Source organism: Lonchura striata, chromosome 6, assembly GCF_050655825.1.
Source record: "Lonchura striata isolate lonStrDom1 chromosome 6, ASM5065582v1, whole genome shotgun sequence".
NCBI lineage: Eukaryota > Metazoa > Chordata > Aves > Passeriformes > Estrildidae > Lonchura > Lonchura striata.
The window spans coordinates 31,316,168-31,339,934 of record NC_140708.1 but is presented as its reverse complement, the minus strand read 5'-3'; the positions used below and the strand labels follow the sequence as shown (position 1 = coordinate 31,339,934).

General features: G+C 37.5%; 1 protein-coding gene across 1 annotated transcript; it reads right to left on the bottom strand.

Moving 5' to 3' along the window:
• Nucleotides 1-33: 33 nt before the first annotated feature.
• Nucleotides 34-23,767, bottom strand: SMC3 (structural maintenance of chromosomes 3). Its single transcript, XM_021526016.4, has 29 exons — nt 23,593-23,767; nt 19,691-19,766; nt 18,185-18,223; nt 17,296-17,363; nt 16,858-16,929; nt 16,588-16,667; nt 15,951-16,029; nt 14,485-14,602; nt 13,771-13,946; nt 13,088-13,168; nt 12,660-12,824; nt 12,393-12,514; nt 11,895-12,108; nt 10,356-10,459; nt 10,039-10,138; nt 9,429-9,589; nt 8,036-8,177; nt 7,583-7,733; nt 6,438-6,590; nt 5,387-5,538; nt 4,994-5,152; nt 4,192-4,299; nt 3,701-3,809; nt 2,972-3,219; nt 2,656-2,868; nt 1,792-1,983; nt 1,453-1,630; nt 822-928; nt 34-512 (listed from the first exon to the last, which is right to left on the bottom strand). The coding sequence occupies exons 1-29, from the start codon at nt 23,605-23,607 to the stop codon at nt 441-443; spliced, it is 3,654 nt and encodes a 1,217-aa protein (XP_021381691.1). The 5' UTR covers nt 23,608-23,767; the 3' UTR covers nt 34-440.

Below are 23,767 nucleotides of genomic sequence, written 5' to 3'. Positions count from 1 at the left end.
GACAATATAACCCAAAAACTTAATATATACAAGTTACAGCCATAAAACCAACCATTTTAATTGAAGCCATTAAAAAAAAAAAAACATGTGAGGCAATATAAATGATAAAACTATACTTAAGAAGAAATAGCTAGCACTTTCTGAAAAGCTTTAAAACAGCAACAAACACTTTACAAAAGATTTGAAGGAAGAGAATAAAATTTCCAAACTACAGGTATTGTATAAAGGTAACAATAACAATTATCTTATAAAATACAGCAACAGAGACAAAATGGATACTCAAGCTCATTTGAAACTAAGCCTTCTGAGGTCTTGGTTAAAATGTGTGTTCAAAAACTATTTTAAACAAGGACTAAATAATTCATCTTTTAAATGTACAGATCCCTGGCATAAACATAGCACTATACACATCTTCCAAATAATCAGTAATTACAGTTCCTTTAACCATGCGTGGTGTCATCTTCTACAAAGTCTTTGGCCATTTCTGCTGTGATCACATCAATATGACTGACCTGGTGGAACAAAGAAGCATTCAGTTATTACAGTACCTCCTGCAGAATAAGACAGACATTTCTGAAGGCTCCAGGACTCAGCAACAGGTCTATGATCAATTTATAATCCCTTTAAATAACATGACACGGGACATCTGCAGGTATTTAAATTCTCTTTCAAGAATGAGAGAACTTTTTATAGAAGACTGTGTCATAAATAGAAATTTATCAGCTGAAGTGAGTCTGATTCACTCTGAACTCTTGCTAAGTCTCAAATGCACAACTTATCTTAATTATGGTCTTTACTGAGAAGCCTATCATACTACTTACTTTGTTTCTGAATTTTACACCATAGAACTTGTCAGCTGACTCAAGCAGTTCTGGCCTAAAAGTTGTTGTAATAAACTGAGCATGTTCAGCCAGTTCCATAATCATATCTAAAAAAGAACACAAAAAATATTTATTAATGTAGTATTTTCAATAAAATGACAGACAAGAATAGCAAACTCTTTGTCTTATTCAAAATGAGGTTTTGGTTAATGAATCAAACCTCACAAATCAAGAAAGTATCTATACCAGTTTTATTTCCCAGATAATATATATAAGTATTCTCATTAATTCCAGTATGAACTCTGACAAGTCCAGCCACTCAGCAAACCTATGATATTAAACTTCTATAATGAAAAACAGATTAAGCACTTGTCCATTCATTTTTAAAATGAAACTAGACTTCAAAACAGGACTGTTTTTCAACACTAAAGTGCAGTAAGTAGACCCTTTAGATGCAGTAACAGAAAACAGCTTCTACATAAAACCAAGTTCATGAAAACGTCCCCAAACACTCATTGGGCTTCTCAAAAATGTGTTTTTATGATCAAAAGCTTTATTCTTAAACATCAGAGATGAGAAGACAAACTATTACCTTCAACCACAATGAAGATTATAAAAGGTAGACGAGTACCTGACACAGCTTTTCTATGCTGGGCATCCAAGGCTTGGTCAATTTCATCAAACAAGTAAAATGGAGCTGGATCACATTTCTGGATAGCAAATATTAGGGCCAGGGCCACTAAAGACTTCTGTCCACCTGAAAGTTGCTGCATTTCTCTCATTTCCCCCTGCTTCCCTGTGAACGATACCTAAGAAAACAATGCAACAGCAAGATGATTTCAAAACACTAAACCACAGCATCACTTGCTATTAAACAAACAGGATCAACTAAATGCTGCCTTTTAAAAACATAGTTAAAAGACAACCTAAACAAACATTCAAAGGACTAAAAACCAATATTTTTATTTACCCTTATGCCAACTCCAGTGAACTGATCTACAGATGGAACACTGCTCTGAGATCCAGATCCCCTTTCGCTCTCAGTACTGCCTTCACCTTCATCCTGGGACTGACTGCCCTCCACATCTCCTTTCTTCATCACCAGTGTGGCCTTACCACCAGGTACTAACTTTTGGAATACTTCACTGAAATTTTTTGACACCTGAAAAAGAAACAATCAATAAATCTACTCATTTTTACAGAGTGAAATCAAATGTAGGAAAGTGTTTTTGCACAAACACAAAAAGTATCTGCTTTAAAGAAGAGATCCATGTTCTTAAGCAGAAGTGAGGAATGTATGCTGTACAAAGCTTGGCTTAAAACAAGAGCCAAAACAACTGTTTTTGTAGTATGAAAATTTTCACAATTTTTTCAAGAAAATGGTACAATCAAAACACAGACTGTAGCAAAAATAAGATTTACTTAGTAACTTTCAGTTAAGCAAAAAACCTTTAAAGAGAACAACTCACGCATTTTGCAGTCAAGATTCTTTGTTAACATTAGAATTACTTTCACTAAATCTGGAGAAGAGATTTGGTGTAATTTTTTTCCAGTTCCCAGAAAGGGTCATACATAGTATATAACAGCTTACTTGACAGGAAGTATTTAGAAGTTTAAAGCAAAGCTGGAATTGTATTGGAGATGGACACATGTTGAAAATGGTAGCCTTACTTACTTTTCAGTATTTAAAAAACCCACAAGCCTCAAGTTACATGACACAACCTTCTCTTAGTACAGATTTATTTAGTATCTTCTTCTCACATTGCTGCTACACTATGGGACAACTTGATTGATTTCAGCACCAGTGTCTTTACAATTTTTCCCATTTTCTTACCTGTTTGAAAGTCAGCTGAATAGCCTCATATTTCCTGAGCTCAAGGACATTCATCAGTTCCATGATGGATTTGTAGCCCCTGTCCAGCTCCTCTTGTCTTTTTATCAATTTTTCCTTCTGCTCTGAGAAATTCACAAACTGATCTAAAGCTTTTTTATTAACATGACTGTATTTCTTCAGTTCAGTATTGCACTGCTCCAGCTTGCGGAATAACTGTAAATTAAAAACATTAACACATCAAAGTGGCTTGCAATTCTAGACACATTTGACACTAATGTTTCAGGTCGTAAAACATGAAACCAAGCACACTATTTACCTGCTTTAAACTTAAAGTCTGATACTTTTCAAAAGCCTCCTGTGGAAGTGAACCCAACTCTCTTATTTTCTTCATGCATTCCTCTTTCTTCTTGAGGAGCATGCCTTGCCTGTTGGTCATTTTTTCAAGTTCTTTTGTATCATGGTTAATAGCATCCATATGCTCCTTTTCCATGTTCTTCCAGCGTTCCATGCTCTTTTGAAGTTCTTTAATTCCTGCTTCTGTTTTGTCAATAGAGTTATCCAGGTCTGCAATAGTGAGCAAGAGTACAAAACCCAAAGTTGTAAGTTTTACACACCTCTGTAAGATCAGCTATCATCCAATAAAGTATTTATGAAACAAAAAGATACACTAAAGAAGATCTATTAAGGAACAGAAGGTTAAAGTTCAGACAAAAGGCTGAAAATCCCTCTTTTCTTCCCCATGTCATATTGTTCAAGCCTAGAAAGAGAAGCAAAGGAAGTTGCAAGCCAATCAGATGTGATAGCCTATTTGACAGCAGCTGAGTTTTAAATGGGTTAGACAAAATTCAGGAACAATTATACAAGATCTTGCTTGTACGACAGTTGCCTTACAAGTACCACACCCTCAAGCCAGAAGCCCATTAACACCAACACAAGTTAATTACATTATCTATTTCTAAATCAATACATCTATTTCTAAATCAAATATGGTATGTGTGAACTTTCAAAACCCTTGAGAGTTCTTTCCAAACATGATGTTACCAACCATCTGACCGTGCCAGTGTATCCTTCACTCGTTTGTTGATAGCCTCGAGTTCTGATGTTGTGGCAGTAAGAACTGTGCCACCTTCTGTTTCTCGAAGCTCATTCAGCTCCTATGGGATAAATAAATGCCACTAGATTCAGCATGAATGGGAACACAAGCCAGACAAACAAGCTATCTTCTGCTACTCTACATATAACTATTACATAATATACTATTCAGTATTTTCATGATGTTCTAAGAGAATAGTTAGATTTTCAAACAAATCTGTCATTATGATAGTCCTATTGATACACATGCAGTGTATTCACAGTAGCTTTTGGCAAAAATTTGCTGAAATACAAATGAATGCTTAACTCAGTTTATACACAGGGAAGCAAACCCCACCACAGACAATGCAGTGTAACAAATAAGTATTTATTACTTGTATGTGTTAGCTTTAGGAATAAACCAAACCCCAGACTGCAAAAGTACATCTAAAAGAAACTCCTTACTTGTTCCACTTGGTCCAAGCGTTTTCTTAGATTCTCATTGAGGTATGTTTCAACTCTTGTGATAATGCCTTCTAATTTAATCCTCTCATTCAAAAGCTGTCTGTTTTCCTGAAGAAAGTAGAGAAGTATATTAGTTGCCTTACCTGACTAGGACTACTTTTAACTTGTTATAGACAAAAAATTAATACAAGAACAACAAAAAAACCCTCTTTACACACTTCCGTGTGTTAAAATCTCACCATTCTCTGACTGTTCCTCTGCTTTTAACTGACAGGAAAACAAAAACAAAAGGTGTCTAGTGTAAAAGTCAGCTGTACAGATCAGTGAGTTTATTAATCTTTATTCGTATCCGAACCCAATTCTTAAACCCAGAAATGCTTTAGAGTGTATATTAAGAAGCAGTATTTTTCCAGCAACATGTGTGTCAATCAAAAACTTAGTTTTGTCTTACCTACCATGCACTTATAGAAATTTTCCTTTTTCATACTGTGAATCCTCCCTTCAGATGATATCTATTTGTATTTATTGTTGGAAAGCCAATAGCAAGAGCAAGAAAATTGTGATGATTCCAACACAAATAGCCTTAATTCTCACACAATCAACTAGAAAAAATCACCTAGTGTTTGAGAAAAACTTGTAAATACCCTTTGCAAATGAAAGAACTTTAAACACACCTACCTACTACTGATGAAGCACTAATTTACTAACACTATATTCATAAGTGACTTTTCATACAAAAGGACAAAAGTTTATTGCTAAGAAAGGTACCACATTTAATGGCAAGATATTTTCGTTTCCTTACTTGCTGCAGTTGTCGAATTTCATCATTAAGAGCATCCACACGTTTCTGATCTTCAAGACTGAGCTGAGACAACAAATCTGTCCCCAGCTCTGCTTTTAACGATTCTCTAGTTGACTCCATGGCATGTAAACTTGCCTCCAGGCTCTGCAAGCTACGTTGCTGTGGGACAGACAGACAGAATCACACCTCAAAGCAATCTCTAGATTTGTATGAATTTCACCTGTTCATATCAACATGTCTCTACATACCTCTAGTTATCTAGTGACATATATCTAGTTATCTCTTCATATTTCATATTATGATGATAACCAGAAGGGAACGCAAGTTTATCAGTAACATTAATGAAACAATTAAAATAACCCAAGTAACAGTTTTCCATATCCCCATACCAACCTTAGGCATAAACGTCTTTTCAGACTGCTGCCTCTTCTCCTTCAGCATTTTCATCTCTGACAAAATACTGTCTCGTGAGGCTTTGAACTTTCTCTGCTGTGTTTCAATTTGCTGCATTTGGTTCATTAGCTGGTCAATCTCATTATTAATCCGTACTGTGGGCTAAGGAAAATTCTGTCCTTGTTTTAAAAATATTTTTATTCCTACTAGTACCTTCAATATTTTTCTATCTGACATTCTAATCTTTCATCAAAATAGGAAACAAATCAAAATTCCACCAAACCATAATGATCACTTGTAAAGGAAAAGTCAAGAATCATCAACAAAAATAACTTGAGCAGCTTATCCACTTATCAAGTAACTTACCAATATCAGGAACTAAGCTAAATGAAGATTTCCTTGCTTCTTTTACAACATGGCATTCAGAAGAACACATGGATACATTTGAACATGCAAGAAAAGCTCAGATTGTACAAAATACAGAACAGATGTCTCTAACGCACTGATGCAAGTCAAAATGCAAAGGACTTCAGTTTGAAGGACAGAATGACCTGGGTGATGTATAAGAAAAATAAACCTCCCTTACCCCTGAATTGCAGATACTAGATCTCAAAAGGACACAGTGCAAAGAGTCTGGAAAGACCAAACTGTCAAGCAGCTTGGAGCTTATTACAACACAATGGTCTCCCATCTCCCCTCCACAGCATAAGTGGACTATGTACCATCAATTCAGGACACAAGTACTAAAAATATAGCCTGAGTCAGAAGAAGCAGTGAAGATTAACATAGATAACAAGAATATCTGGTTATGGTAGTTACTACAACAGACTCTAAAAGGAACAGAAAGCCTCATAATCTAGGGTTTAACCTCACCTCTAAGCTTTAAAGATCAATATCAAATACAGTAACACAGAGAACCAGGCTGCTCACAAGACAGTCAAAACACAGATAATATGTAACAAGTCAGCCTCCTGTTTTCCATCTATTACTGTAACCACAAAAGAAAAGCTCTGTCATCATACAACTTTACCCATGAACAACAAAAGGATATTTTCAATGTTCCTACGTAAGTTTTCATTGAGCTTTGCTTCGAGTTCACCAAGTTCCTCTTCTGCTTTTCTAACATCTTTTTGCAATTCAAGCCGAGACTTCCTGGTGTCATAATAACCTCCAGTCAAAGCACCTCGGTGGCTGACTTGATCACCTGAGGGCAGAACAGAATGAGATGTAAAATGCATACTACATTCTTGCCATAAAGTCCAGCAGTTTCTACAGTGCAACTTAGCAGGTTAACCAGAACATTCCAATTAAGCTACAAAAGCACTGAATGTCTCAGCAATCATGTATGTTTACCCTAATTAGGAAAATGTTTATTTCTGTATTCAATTTAAGTGCTATTTCCTTTCTCAAGATCATCACAGACTGCTAGGATCTCCTTTAAGCATTGGCTTATCTTTGTTTTTAATTAACTTCTGAAACCATGTAGCTTGAAGGAAAAAAAAAATACTTAAGGGAAAAATGCAAATGCCTAGCACTACCAGTTTGAAAAAAAAATCTCAAGTCTTCTATGAGGAAATAAAGAGATGAAGTAATTAGCAGCATCTGTGGCTTATAGAGTATGCCAATACTGAAAAATTAGTAATTTCTTCCTCAGACACCCTTAGGAATTTTTTCAGATTGACTTTAACATACAAAGAGACAACAATAAGCCTGCAGGGAATCTGCCCACTTTAATACAGGCAATTAACAAAAGATATAGATTACTTCAGAGAACATAAGATGTAAATATTTTTGTGGCACAGAAGAATGCACATTGCCTTTGTAAGGAATTAAGGCCATTCATTCACAATCTAAACACTGGTTTGAGCTTGGGGAAAATACCATAAACACTCCAGGAAAACAAATGCCTGTTAAACTGGATGAATGCAAACCTAATCTGCTTTGTAATTATCAGGATGGAGATACATTGCTACTAAAATTTAGACCATAAGACAATTTCATACCTTATAAAGAAATCCTGATTTTTAAGCACTGTACTTAACCAAGTGCAACCTTATACATACATCTCAGTCAAGTATACTATTATTTTTAATAATCTTATTTCAACAACACTAAACAGACCACATTTAATGAGCCCCATGTTCCCAGGAATTCTATTTTTGCAATAAATAAATTATTAAAAATTGCAGTATTTACCTTCTAGAGTGATACAATCCATTGTGAAAGCTCTGGCCAGCTGGGTAGACACTTCCATGCTACGACAAATTAAAGTCTTCCCAAAAACATGTTTGAAAGCTTTATCAAATCTTGGATTGTATCTCAGTTTACTGATCATAGGAATAGCATCCTGAAGTGAGAGAACTACAGCTCAGCAATTAAAGTAATTATTGAGTATCAGGTTACAATAAAACTCCACTTATTAGTATTGCCTTTTCACTTGTAAAGTGCAGTTAATAAAGAGCAGATACCTTGTAGAAAAATGTTTTTCTATAACACAATTTTTTTATGTTCAGAAGTATACATTAGAAATAGTATTTTACTACTACAAACGGAAAAGCAAGTGGTGGACAATAAGCAATGTAAACAGTTCAAAATATGATGCTTTGAAGTTATGAAGCACAGATAGGTTCAAAAGTAATTCTAACTCACATTAGTCTCAGGATAAGCAGTATCTCTAACATCCAGCTTGTTCAGAGGGAGGAAAGTAACTTCTCCAGGAAGGTTCATTTTATTAAATTCCATTAGGATCTTTGTACTGACTTCATCAGAATCCACAATGTGATAAAACAACCTGTTTAACAAGCCAAACAATTAGGCAAAATTTTACTATGCTAAAAGGACAAATATATTTGTATACAGACAGTATTCATGCAGATACCATTACATAACACATCACTATAAAGCTGCACTGCATTTCCAATTCCATGCTTTAGAAAAAGCAAGTGGGTATGATCTTCACTTTGGTTAAAACAGGATTAGCCAACAACTTTACTATCAACTGTCCAGCCAGGGGCAGCTCAATAGGTGTACAGTGCCACTGCGGCCACACCTCTGTCCTGCATTCCCATCACACAACATTCAGCCCTCCCCCTCTCTGCATGGATCTCTGAGTTTGCCTCTGCTGCCTCTACACACCACACATAGAGAACCCCATCTCCCTGTGTACTATGAGGACTGGCACCAGAGGGACTGAAATAAGTCATTTTTCCTTGTTACAGCGTTTTCCAAACTATGGAGCACAGGATTCAGGGAGAACTGTGAAGTGCTTGGAAGAGACACCCTTGTTCACACTGACACTGCACTTCCAATCATAGTAGCATCAACATTTCTACGTGACATTTTGCAAGATCACGTCACCTCTGTCCTCTTTCCTGCTCTTATGCATTATCTGCACGTCATTAGAACAAGAACGTTTATGACTACTCATGAGCTGGAACAGGCACTGATCACACAAAAAGACAATTTAAATTAATTTAAAGTATTAAATGCTGCATCAAGTGGTAGATCACCCAGCAGGCCTTTACTTCTTCGAGAAAACATCTTACACAGACTCATTAACACTCAACATCTTTTCAGGTAACTTTTAGACAGCAGCTTTTGATAGTTTAGAGACCATTCTCAACCATGAGATTTTCTAGTACAAGTGAAATAATTCTTACTATTATTGAAATATCAGCCTTGCTTACTGTAGATTCACCACACTGGAAGATGCTGTCCATTTTATTCAATATAATTCAGTCTCACCACCAATCCCCCTGGCAAGTGTCAGGAGTGTGGGTCTGGGCCCTTTTTGTTTTTTCTTTTTTTTTTCCTCTCTGGTTTTGTTTTAGGTTTTTTTAGACAATGTCAGGAGCAGCTAGGATTATCATTTAGGCAGACTTATTCGTAGTTCTTTCACAAAGAAATAGCAGTTTGATCATGCTATATAGAAGGCACTTTGACAATAAAAAAGACAAGACATCAAGTTCAAAAGAATAAAATTTCAGTAGAAGCTTGCAACAACAACTAAATTGTGACACTGCACTAAACAGCACATAATTACCTGTTCCCTGCAGTGACTTCAACACAGGTGTAGAATGCTGGTTCACATTCAAAGTTATTCATCACGATTCCATGATAGCCATTCAGAACATGTTGGTTTATGCCTTTTCGACGGAAGTGCTCCAAAACTTTGTTTATGCTGTCTATACCATTCAGAATGGCCTGTTAAAATACAGCTAATTACTGTATTGCAGTTAAAATGCGTGGGCATAATATTCATTGTAGCTTTAACTTTGTGACACGTGTAATCTTCTTTTTTCCCAAATTTCTGTTAACTAACCTACAGCTCTAACAGAAGATACCTAAATAAGAGACCACCACTTTTCAGGTTTTTTTGGGTTTTTTTTAATCAAAAAGATATCAGAGGAAATTTAAAAAATATTCCTTTACTGCCTAGTCTCCTCACATCAACTACCTTGAGCTTAGAAAACTCATTTTCAAGTCATTCTAGAGCAAAAAATATACGAAAAATTCAGCCCAGCATATAACTTGTTCATCTTAATTATGACAAAGATCATAATTTAAAAAACTATAATATCTTTCAGATAAAACTGACTTGTCCTTTAAGAATGAGATTCCACAAGGAATTATCAAGAGTGAGGTTATCTTACCTTTCCTGTTGCTGCTCTGAGAAGCTGCTGTTTCTTTTCTAGATCCTCCCTCTTTGCAGCAAGAGCTTGTTGTTCTGCATTCTCTTCTCTCCATAAATAACTACAGAACAAAACCAATAAAATTTTGTAAGTATGAATGGCAATCTGAAAGTTTTATTACTGTTTTCTTAAAGACTGCTAATCTAATGGGAAAGCAAAGTGCAGAAGTTCATACATGGCCATATTTAGAAAACATACCTACATGCCATGTTAACAACTACACAGTTGGGGTCCTTCACATTAAGTGAGATTGAGACATATTTCAATTAATTACTAACTTTCTTTCACTCTGTAGCTCATCCTTTTTATTTTTCACTTCATAGTATTTTCTGTCCAATTCTTCAACACGAGCCTTCACTTCATTAAGATCCTGGTCCAGTTTCTAACACAAAGAAAAGAACAGCATGAAACCACAGCTCTCTCTATTAAAAAAAAAAAATCTTTGTTTTATTAAAATCTGAACTATTAAAAATTCTGAAAATTCCTACAAACATTTTAACCAGTTTACAACAAACTACAAAGGCACTAAGAATAAAGACAGCTTTGTAAGGAAGCAGTAACAAGGTGTAGGTGCCATACAGATGGCAAGGCAGGCACTGAACTGAACTGTGCCTCTGGGCATTGAAGTGAAATGGATCCCCGTAAGTCACAGCAAGAACAGGAAACAAAACAGTAACTAACATACATATAACTTCTACGTAATCATGTTCTGAAATGACATTTGTGATAAGTACAACTAATCTTGTGCACCATGTCAACCTGCTATTAGTCAAAAGCCTTAGCCTGCTCTCCAGCAGTGCTAGACTTTCAAGACAGCTGCTGTCAACAGTGTGCTGTTTAAGCCAATGCCCCTTTGCTCATTTAACACCTGCCATTTTCAAAAGCAGTTCAGGGCAAGCACTCTATAGTGTTTATGTATTTATATGTGTACAAGGAGGAGTAACTGTTCTAAAAACACAGCCAGCTCATTCCAAACTAACCTTGCAAATTCTCAATTACATTCACCCAAGATGCCTTCTCTTTGAACAACAAAAAGCTATACAAATTTTCACCTAAGCATAAATCAACCTTCCTTGAGGAGAAAAAGGAAACCAAGACATGTTTATAGAAAGGAATCAAAATCCACAACAAATTTAAGCCCTTCAATTCTACAGAATTACCACTGAGCACTACAGTACAATTACAGTCAGCCAGTGGAAAATGCTATTTTCTTCATTGACCAACTCAGAGAATCACAACTTTGCTAATGTGGTCCCAATCAAGCAGTATTTTAGCAGAACATCATCATCTTTCTACACCTAGACTCCTGCACAGTGTCAGACTGACTCTCAGTTTCAGTAGGTATATTACACAAAGACCAAGAAGACCATCAGCATTGGCACTGTATGCTCTCTCAATATAAAAGCAGGGTTTTCACAGCTGGAGCTCCTAGCAGGAATACTATCTTTGGATTATTTTACTGTACTTGCACTGTAAGAGCTGTTTCTGAATGGAAATTAAAATCTAAGTTATGCAGGTAACAGATTAATCTTCTAATATGCCTAGGGATGTGTCTTCTAACTCGCTGCAAGCATGGTACAAGGGTGCAGTGCCTGCTTCATAGTCAAAAAGACCCTGTTGCTTGGGGAAAATGAGAGAAGTGAAAACAACTAACACAGACTTCTATAGAAACGTAACAAATTGTTTTCTATGACATTGCTATATTCAACGTAGACAAGAGCAAGGCAGATAGAAGCCTATTCCTGAAGTCTGACTGTCCAAGACTGAGTATTTAACCCTTCTCTCAAAAAGACTGAGAATATAAGCGGAAAACTTACACTGTACTGTTCCAAGTTTTTCTCCTTGTTTGCCTCTGTATCCTCTAAGTCCTTGTGTATAGCTGCAATCTGCCGCTTCTTGTCATTGATGGCTTGATCTAAAGACTTCAGTTCTTTCTTTATCCACTTATCCCTTTCCTCTTTGGAAGTAAACTGGCTCCCTCGACCTTGCTTTGCATAAAGATCTGTTCTTTCTTGTGTAGCCTGTGCAAGTCTGTTTTGAGAAGGGAAAGACATGCTGTATTATAAAGAAATCTTGAATTTATTAAGAGCAAGTATTGAGAATTACTGGTGGAATTTTCAAGAAGTGTCATACCACGGCCTCAAATTCGAGCACCAGACCAGTAACAAAAAGAAAAGGATCATGTAAAAAAAATAAAATCATTTTGTCAAATACTGCTCCCATCCCAACATAAAGCAGGTTTTTTTACAGACCATCTCCACGTAGTTAACTGCAGATGGATAGCACTGACAAAATTTGCATAGAATGCCACAGACCTAGCAATTCCCCTCTCTTCTTTTTCTTTTACGCTGTTAAATTTTGGCTCTGTTTCAGCCAATTCTTTCTGCTTCTCCTCGATTTTCTCAAGAAGTTTTTGCCTCTCTTTTAGTAGTCTTTTCTGAAAGTCAAAGAAAGCAATATTTAAAGTTAGTATTTAACAAACCCTACAAAATAGTGACAGGCTCCAGTCTAAAACAAAAACTTCAGTGTACATGAACACTTCCTTGTGCCAATGACATTAAGACTTCACTGGTGTTACATACCCTTTGCTCACTGTTGCCAGCTAATTCATCCTGAAGATCTTTAGCCTTCAACTCTAATTTAGTCCTCTGTTTAATTTGCTCCTGTCTTTCAGCACTGAGTTGCTCTTTCTCTTCTTTCATTGCAGAAATCTTAGTCTTCAGTTCTCGAACTTGCCGTTCTATTTCCTATGCAAATGTAGGTATGCAGTATCTTAAAACACTGAATGAAATTTCACTATTTATCAAAACTCACAAGACTGTTATTCTGTAGATCATAATACACTAGATGTGTGAGAAACTCCAAGTTTACGAACAGGATGAAATCATGCAACTGAATTTAATATAGACATCGCCAGCCCTCATCCTCTCCCTCCCTACCTCCTCTAAAAAATCCCCAAAACCAGAATGCAAAACACACCTCTGGAGAGCCCTTTTCAAAGTATTTTTACCTCCATTTTATCTCTAGCATCTTGCTGTGCATCTCTCAGCTGTCTTGATTTTTCTCCACTTGTCTCTCGTTTAGCAGAAAGCTGTATGGAAATATCACCAATAGCTTAAGTAGCCAGATTCTGCTTTAGTAGTGGTTCCAGAAAGAAAATAGTTTATTTAGTGAAGAACAGTGATGCTGAGGAGTACATACAGTGCAGGTAGATCAGTGTGCAGCTGCAGATTAATTTCTGCATGGTGGAAGCCACAGGCAACAGAACTAGTATCCCTTTGCAAAACAAAGGGCACAGGAACCTGTGGCACTCAGAGACACAGCAGAAGCCACACCCTTCTACTCTGATGGGATAAAAAGCCAGTTTCCTTTGCTGGGGTCCCATCTTCCTTTGTTATTTAGTTATTGCACCAAGATTAAATTATTTTAAGGATCAAGATATCTGAGACTCTGCTATGGGAAACCCAGTCTGTCTGTGAGTGTGGTGCAGGGAGTCAAGTGAGGCACCTGCGCTGGGAAGGGGTTTCAGTCCTAGCTCAGGTGGTGCAGTTCTGACTGCCAGAGTAGCGCTCCTGGATGGCTGGACAGGAAAGCCTCCTTAACACTGTCAAGATTCTATCAAGGATCACAAGGAGATGGTAGCAAAAACAAACTAACAGCTCATTGTATTTTGTACTAGCCAACATATTTTACCTCATCAAGCTTAGCTCGGGTTTCATTAAGTTCCTGATTATAAATGGTGTATTCTAATGCTCTCCTCATTTTATCCCATTTCTGGTACTGTGCAAGCTCTTCTTTCTCCTCTTCTAGAGTATGCAGTCGCTCCTCAATGTATTTCAACAACTCATTGATTTTCTCTCGCTTGCCCTCTTTGGAAAACATGACACAATTGAAATTCAGTTAAACAATGTAATATAATCCCCCATCTTTACAGCCATTAAACGTATTCCAGTGATTCACAATTTGTCAACATACTTGAAATGCAAAAACACCCCATGTCCAGAAGTTCTCCAAAAAAACATCCCAACAGCAGAACTGTTGATACTTGTTACGTAAGGCAACACAAGCATGTACCCTCTTGGCTCACACTTAATACAGACTGTACAACATGCACTTTAGCGTTTGCACAGCAGTAGGTATCCTGATTTCTGGATCACTACCAGTTGACATCACTCACATGTTTTGAACAGTAAATTTATTTGTATTTGCTTAGCTAAAAGTTTTTATTACTAAAAGCATACAGAAAGTAAACTTATGAGATGTTGGAAATTCAAGGGAGAAATATGACAAGCTCTACATTGTTTGACATACCACAAATAACACCTATCTAGCTTTACTGAAAAAGCCTGAAGTTTTAGAGTTAATTTAATTACTGCAGCATAAAGCAATAATTTCTTAACGTTTTACCTGTTTCTTTCATTAGTGAAATACTCTCCTCTTTACGTTCATCATACACTCTGGTACCGGCTACTTCTCTTAGTAACTTCAGTCTTTGAGAGTCAGGAGCTGTGGCCATCTGGTTGATCTGAAAATTCAAGATTTATGATTTCAATAAGAGGCTCTGGATGTATGGCTAACCACAGCAGAGCAAAAGATTGCACTCTTTTGCTCTGTCTGCTTGCCTGAGGTTTTGGCAGAAAGATTCAGATACATAGTATACACCACCATTGCTTTCTTTTTGAGACAATTACTTCAGGACAGAAAGTATTCTTCTTGTAATGAAATTTGCTGCTTTTTGAATGTTACCACTTGTTGCTAAAACAAGTACTATGTACACTGAAGAAAAAATAAACCATCATGTTTAGAGAAACAAGGTTGGGCTTTTAAGTCCTGGTGCTAAATCAAATAGTTTAAATGTCTCCATAAAACCACACTAAAATGGAGGGGTTATAAATCTTAGAATAATTCACATCATGAAACACTCATTAATATGACATCAAATCAGTCATACAATTACACCCAGCATAAAACCCACTTCCTTTCAATATCATTTCAGTGGCTGCATGCTTTTCTAAGAAGGTAGCTGTTTCTAATTTGTCTTATATTAAAACCAGTATGTGTATTTTGGCTGTTAAGTAGTGTACACAATCTCCACTACTAGCAACTTTCCAGCTCAAGCTGTTTCTTTCAAACACATCCCACTGTACAGGAAAATGTATCCTGATAAACATCTGGCAGACTGTATGATGGGTTAGCATTCCTGACATCAAGTGCTCCTTAAGTCTTCTTCTCTCGTATTCCTCTCCAAGTATGACTTCCAGTAACCTTTGGAGGTGACAGTTCCCAGTCTCCTTCATGATCCATCCTGTGAGCCATTACACGTAGTCTGTGCTTTGTCTGCAGATGTGGGTATTCTTTGAAAGCTCTAGAAAGCTACTTGAGTCTTGAAGACCAGTTAAGACAGCCCATGCCTGAGCCCTATTCCTGATGTACATTCACTTTTGGTACTTCTGTATTTTCCATTCATTCTCCATTAACAGTATTTCAACCTCTTAAAATTCTCTACCATTACCTTGCTGTCTCATCTATAGGCCCAGAAATCTTTGAATTCTTGAATTTACACTGAACTATTTCACAGGAATCAAGTTTGCTTTGTATTTAAGTATATGGAAAAATAAAAACTGATTGTAAAGATCATCATTATAAAAACCCTCTGCTAAATATCAATATTTACAGACATGATTTTTTTTAAAAATCAACATGAACTACTAAAATAATAATATCTGCTAAAGAAGCATCTACATACAAGAACTATTTCAAACCGAGGTAAATTTAGGTTTTGGTTAACTTCTGAAGTAACTGAACTAAGTTTGGCATCCAGGAAACATGATATCTTGACAGTGATTCTTCTACTGTGTGAAAAATAATCTTACCTTTCCTTGTTTGACTATATAGTAGGGATTACTGCGAGAAAATCCAGCACTTTCAAGAAGATTCATGACATCGTTTTTCCTGAAATGTTATTATGAATCTATTAAAAACTTACAGTAAAAGTGAGAGCTATAAAAATGCAGTAAAGTATCACAACTATACACCACATAATATAATCACTGTGTGCAATGCATGCTCTGTTTGAACAACCTTCTTTACTTGAAAATGGGTAATCCTAAAATGAAATAATAAAAATGGAAAATATCTAAAATACTATAGAATTGGAAAGAGATTAAGATATAAGCACCTTGAAGCACAGAGGAGGGAAATACAGGCAAATATATCACAAGGAAGGATATAAAACCACTGAGAGTGTGGTAACCCTTCTATTTAAAAAAAAACCTGAAAGAAATATTATGCAAGCAGTTAAACACCACATCAATGGATGGATTAAACTGCAAATTCAATGTCTGCTATCTATTGCACTAGGACTAATGTTCCAGCTGTCAAACTACTGGCACTCAGTATTACACAACAGGAATAAATTATTTCATGCTAGGGATGCAAGTGTTGGGTTTGCCTATAGAATTTTACAGAAATACTACTGTTCTCATTCAGATAAGGAAAAGAAGTACCTACGTCACCATTTTCTTGTCTAAGAAATATTGGTCCTTCTTGGCTCCAATGACTCTGCGAAGTGAGACTTCCTCTTTATCAATCTTAAGAAAACAAAACCCAGTAAATACACATACCTACTGCAAGCAGCTGTAACTAACACCAGAAGATTTACAACCCTTTTTTCCAGAAATTACTCAAAAGCAGGTACTGTCCTGAAGCCTTCCACAAGACTGAGATCACTTGAGTCTGAAATAACATATTTATATGTCCAAAGCAGTTCACTGAACTTACCGGTAACCTGTTGTCGGAATTGTCAAATATAATCTCCACAAATGCCGAAATAACACGAGGACCTGTGCCTTCCTAAGAGAAGAGATGTTCTGGTTAGACAGCTGCCATCATAGAAAAGATTTTGAACTCATTCTTCTCCTCTTTTCCCTGATGACCCCAGCTCCCCTTTCCTTTCAAGGACTTGAGATGCAAGAGCATCTACATAAGATCCAGCACACATTTTTATTTCTGATAATCTTGGCTACACATCCACTGGTGTGCATTATCAACATAACGTACTACTGTGTAATAACTTCCCTTTTGCCAACTGAAACAAAGAAAGTTACTTTCAAAATAATTGGCTTAAAATATCCACAGCCCATCAATTTAACATTTTTGTTGTACCATTCAAATGTATTAGCTTATTCTTTAGTTTTGCTGCTATACACATTCACTTACGTGTAATAAAGCCAGTCTCTGCTCTGGGCGAAGATGACTAAACTCATCACTGAGGACAAACTGAATTGCTGTAATAAAATAGTAAAGAAACAGAAAATTTATTCTTTCCTTCAGGGAGATATCCAACAGTTTCATTAACTCAAAACACATTGGTTTATTGTTGTATAATACAATCAAGCTGTTGCCAAAATCTTACAATATTTCTTCATTAAAAACTTTAATCTGCTGGATCTTTATCACTCAACCTGCTGTACAGCAGGATTTATCTGAAGAAGTCATTGTTGCCACATTACTGGTTCACTGTATAATCATTAACAAGGCTGAACAATTAAGGGATTCATGAGCTTCCTTCTACATATACACAGCACACAGGCTAGGCTAAAAATATTGCTAAAATACTTAGCGTTAGATAATTTATAAACACAATTGTCACAAAGCCTACTAACACCTCATTTAATTAGCATCTTTGTTCCTCCGTTAGTACTCCCACCCCACAAAATCCCCCTCAAAACCTTATATTAAAAGAATATCTAAGCTGCGCCAAACTGCTATTCAGTAGAAATTAGTCACTAAAGATGTCTAAAACAACTGCAAATATTATAATAATCTATCATGGAGGGCAACTTTTAGAATCAGTTTCCTCCTGTAAATACTTTTGCCAGCTGAAAGTCTGAGAAGTTCTTTAGTAAGAGAAGCTGAATTCTAGGGAAAAACCTGGACTAAATATTAAACAAGTGTATTGAGATCTGCCTTTCATCACTGTCAACTAATTTCCAATCTGCCACTCCTTATCGAGGACAATCATTTTGTTAAATCAATTTCTAGCAAAAACAAGCAAAGAAACCTGGTATCTTCAGCATCCCTTGGCTAACAAGAAATCCATGCTTACCATAAAAAAAGTTGCTTTTTCCAGATCCATTTCTTCCCACTGAAAATTAAAACATAAAGTATGACCTAAGTTACAGCTGATATAGGTTAACAGTGCAATGCACCTTAAATGCCACACTCTCCAGGGAATGAGATAAACTTGGTAGATGGATCACTTGAGTACGGGACAGTAGACCTTTGCCCACTCAGACACAATACCTTGACTTACAAACTCAAAAACAATTCCACAATGAGAATAATAGTTAAACCAATCCTATTTATTGCCATCTTTTTGGTTATTATACTGATAATATGATGGATAAGAACAGCAAACCTAAGTCAAATTCTCCTGGCTCCAGAACATTTATCCACTTGGAGGAAACCACTTGCCTGTAAATCCAGATTGATTGTATGAACTTCATGTAGCACATTAACTTCTTAATATTCCACTTGTTAATCATAAAAGACTGGAATAAATACTACTTCTATATAGAAAAATAAAGATGTAAGAGCATAGCACTACACCAATATAACCTCAGTGTTCATACCACAGTGTTTCAGCAAGGTGCAGTGTCTTCTCTTTAAGATCAGGACCTGCTGTATCAGTTTCAAATCCACTTGTCTTCCAGCAGCAATTAAAATCCCAGGCTTTTCATCTCTGCCTACCTACACAGCAGCCAGACTTGCCTTATTCCAAAAATCACTTGAGATTACAATGAATTACTTTTAAAAAAGCAAAAAACTCACAGTGAAAAGAGATTTTTTTAGTGTATTTTAAAATCATTCATATCTGGATAAAGTTTTAGCTCCTGAAGAAATAACACTTCTAAGCAAGAATATCTTAATGTCATATGCATTGTTTTTTCCTAGTGCCAGACTTAAATCCTGGCTACTAAGATTTTATGTCCAAAATTGACTGTTTGCTGTTGGGTCAGCAGTCTCAAAAGTTGCTGCACAATCACTAAAATCAATGCAAACAAAAAAAGCACGGCCAGGCTTCCATAGGCAGAAATAGAAGAGGTGTGAGAATGGTGGACAACTGCACTTCAAAACTTACACTTCTTGACAATCTACAGCCCAGACATTAATTCCTTTAAAACTGGAAGAAAAACTGTCTTCTTTCTCTGCAGGAGTTTATAATTGCTGGTGTGATTATTTATAAAAATAACAACACTTGCACAGACAAAAAAACAAGAATCCCATACAAATGCTCTGCTGCTGTTTCTGCAAGGACAACCTTTAAAGGAGGTCTTGGCTGATACAGAGATGTGCACCCAGGAAGGAGTTTATGAACCTCACTCAGTTTCTGAAGACTCAGCTCTTGTCCCAGCAAAATTGAACGTTAATAGTTGTTTGCTCTAAGTGGAACACACCCTGTGGTACATTACATACAGAAGTTTCCAAAACAGACAATATAATCATCAAATGTAACCAGAATATTAAAAACTATAAAGGAGATTAACATGAATATAATCTGAAATAAAAGTGCAATTTTAATTAGTGATAAAACGCAAGTATCAGAACTTACCAATGACATTGTGTTTAGAGCTGAACGGGTCCACAATGGTTTGGTCCCTGTAGCTTCGAAAGCCCTGAATGATTACCTGGTGAGAAGAGGGAGTTATTGTAACAAAGTTCTTTCTGTTCTTGAACAGTTTTTCTACTATAAGGTTTGACAGAATATTTATATCAATTATAATTTGCCTACCCTTCCTGCACACACTCAACTTTACAGCTCAGGATCAGAAGCTTACATCAAACTTGCCCCCCACCTAAGCATCAATTCAGGGACAGATTTCTCCCCTGGCAAGAGATGCTAGCACTTGTGCAGGCCAAAGCAGGGCAAGCAAGAGAGTTCCAAGGGGTTTTTTTTGTAAGAAACTAGAATAAAAGATCTATTTCCCTAAAGTATCATATACAGAAAACTGAGTATAACAAGCATTTATTTTTAATTTTTATAATGCAATCTATTTACAGCATGAGAATTTTATTGGTGAATTCTCCAAGCGGTGCCATTGCAGGCTGCAAAAAGTGTACTAGACTGCCTATTGCACATGCAATAGTCTTATTTTCCTATGCAATCTAAAGGGAAACATAAAAAAGCAAGCTGGTCTTGGCTCCAATTCACAGCCTAAAGAGACAAAAACGTACACACATAACTTCAAGAGCTATGCAGCAAACAGTCATCTGAAAGCAGCACATCAAACTTCAACTCTTTAATTCCAGCAGCATTTTGATGTTTGCCAGGCCTAGCAATACACAAGGTACAGAGTTACAATAACCTAAAACTTCAGCTCTGCATAGCAACAAAACTGATCAACCTTCCAGCACCAAGCAACCTGTTCCATACATCAAAGCTGTGGTGAAAGCACAGCAGCTTTGCTCTGCTCAGTACAACACCAGGAAGGCAGCAGCCACCTGAAAGTTTGACATCTGCAGATTTTTCAGCAAACCTTGAAACAGGACTACGGCAACCAATTAATAGCTGTGTTCTTTGCCCAGCTCTTCCCCAACAGAAACAGGATACAGTTAAAACAGTGACAGTGTTTCCCTAGGACATCTACAATACACTAAAAATCACTTCTTAAGAAGACACAAAAACAGCTTGCAAGATACTTCTCAATATTATTAGTGCTGAAGCTTAAGATATTAAATTACTTAGATTTTTTGTTTGTAAGGTCTGTGGTCCCATCACCATTTTCTATTTCTCTGAATACATTGTTCCTTCTCTCTTCAAGTATTAAAGTAGCTCATACTCCAGAAACTGAGCAGAATACTTTTTATTCAACCTCAGCAAAAAGCCTAGAAGTAGTACTGCAAACATTTAAGCAAGCCTTTCCTCACTACCACAAAAGCCTCTATTACATGTACACTCCAGCACCTCAAGAAACAACTACCTTCAGCACTGCTTTCATATTCTGTCAGCATTAAACAAACAGTGGGGGAAAAAATCCTGCCCACAAAAAGTACTGGACAAAAGACTGGGAGAAAAAAAATGCCAATATTTATTCATGTCAAGTTTGATCTTCAGTCTTTCTCCCATTATGTGACAGGCCACTAAAGTATTGTTTTGGAAAACTCCTCTTATCACCTGTTTGTACTAATGGATTAAAACCATCTCACTAATATTGAATGAAAATGCCGTGTCAGACAGCAAATCAAACACTGGAATTTATAAAAACCAAAATGAAATGCCACTTTAAGACATTAACTAACTTTTGGTCAGAATTCAAGAGACCTTCTCTTCCCAGGAGGCACTGTGGCTTTATGGTCAAATTCTCTTTGCAAAATTATTTCATTACTGGAATCCAAAGGTAGGCAGCAAATTACTAATCCTTGACTATCAAACATCAGAGCGAAGCAGAAGCTATTCTGGAAAAGGAACAGCCTTCCACTGCAGCTTCCTTCAATACTCTGCCCACCTTAAACCTCTTCTGAACTGCCAATCCTTAGGCCAGACACCGTTTTCTTTAACCACCTGCACTGTATTCAGATCCACTGCACTGGAAGCAATCAAAGATTTCACAACTTAACGGACCCAACTACAGACAGCAAGTTTAAGACAATGTATGGACTGAAGACTGCCCAGGTACTGTGGCTGTGAACACAAACACCCGACCTCCCCTAAAAAAACAGTCTTTTTCATCTGCCAGATGGAGACTTTAGCAGCAAGCTCTGTGCCAGCAGCTTTCAAAGGAAAAGCAGGAACAGAATATCTTAATCAGATCCTGCCACTGACCCTAGGCCACGGCAACTATGTTCATTCATTTTGATTTAACATATTTAACAACAAAAATATTTTTAAAATCCAAACATTTTGAGACAGTGCTGCTTCCAAACTCACTAGATTTCAAGGGGAACGGGAGAAATTAAAAAATGGGCAAAAAAGTTGGTCTCTACCACTTTTCATTTTTTCACATAATATATAAAGATCATCTGAATTGGAATAATGCATTTATTCTCATAAGAACCTGGAAGCCTCTACAAAATGACAAACCCAAACAATTACTATTTCTGGAATATTGCTATAGAAGCACAAACTTTCAGCAGCCACACACCCGGGCACCAAGGGAGTGTGATACAGGCAGGCTCTGAACACCATCATCTTCTCCCCAAAGCTTTTCTCTAGATGGTTTATCACTTCACCCATCCTACATATTCTGAAACCTCATGACTTCTTCATTGCCTTGTATCAACTCAGATTAAGACTTAAATATTTTTAATGTTCAAACTCCAGGAACAATCTCTGAAAAACAACAAAGCAGGGGATACTGATGGAATCAAATTAATTCTCATTCTTTTTGTTCTCACACCCGCACAGTGCTACACTTTCTTCTATAGCCCCTATAACAGTATTGGTTATTGGCCACCCAAATTTCCTTCTTGGTGTTTTTGTCAAAATGAAACGTTTCTCCTATTCTGAGCTAATTTAGACTTACTCTATAGATCTCCACTACTGCTTGCTTTTCAGTAATTCAAATGTGGAGAACAAAACCTATTCAAAGTCTTTAAAGCAATGTGCCCACCTATGATGATTAATCAAGAGTGATTTACAAAAGTACAATCAAAAGGCAGGCGTTTGAAACACTGCCCAATCAGCCAAACAGTAGATGAAAACCTGGTATCTATGAAGAACAGGCATTTCAAAGCTAATAAAGTATTCTTCTTAAGAAAAGCACCTGCAGGGTGTGAGAAACAGGTCAATTTTGAGTCCACCAGGAAATGAGAATCCTGGTAGGCTTTGTATGAACACACATATGCAGTAATACGAGAGCAGTAATAAAAATCTGCTGCTAAACTGGCTGCAGGGAAACTGCCGAAGTAATATAATGATGATCTCAAAAACAGTTTGAAAAAGGTGTATACAAAAAGGTGTATACCAGGATCCTTTTAACTGAGCACCAGCCATAGATCGTTTGGCAAGGGTGAATCGTAAATGGTTCATGCCCGGGGGCCTGAGACAGCACCCCAAGCAGAGACCCCACAATGTGAGCGGCTGAAAGATGCTGCTGACAGCCGAGCAGCCCTTTGTTTGGGTACGAGCGGCCGGGACACCGGGGCTGGCGTACAAAGGGGCCCCGCGAACAAGTCTCGGGTCCATGAAAGAAACCCTAGCGTCTCTTCACACCTGCAATGAATGAAAGGGGAGCAGAGAAGCAGAGAAAGCACCGCCTGCCCAGCCGGCGGTAGGACCTGACCCGTGGACGGGCCGGGGGCGCCTCCCTTAGCCTGAACCTCGATCCGACCCCCGGGACAGAAAAGATCGAAGCAAAGGACCCCGAGCCCGCCGCAAGCCCGCGGGCCACCTGCTTCGGGCCGGGCAGATATGAACGTGCCGAGCCCCCAGCCCCGGGGCGGGATGGGCCAACCCCCTAGGCCAGGCACAGGCCGCACCGCACAGTGCGGGCGGCGCGAATCCCGCCGGCTCACCTGCTTGATGTACATATTTGCCGAGGATGGGGGAGGCCCGCCAGGCTGTCGTTCAGCCCGCCCTCGCCGTCTCTTTCCGGTCCGAACGCTCGACTTGACCGCGGGTCTCCGCCGCCGCTTCCCGCCCCCTCAGCCGTGCCCCGCTCCCCGCACAGGGCCCGCTCACCCCTCACGC

Coding starts and splice junctions, on each gene's coding strand:
- SMC3 (XM_021526016.4), bottom strand. Junction 12,825..13,087: donor ATGCTAGAGATAAAATGGAG/GTAAAAATACTT, acceptor ACATTTGCATAG/GAAATAGAACGGCAAGTTCG. Junction 10,139..10,355: donor GAGCTACAGAGTGAAAGAAA/GTTAGTAATTAA, acceptor TTTGTTCTGTAG/TTATTTATGGAGAGAAGAGA.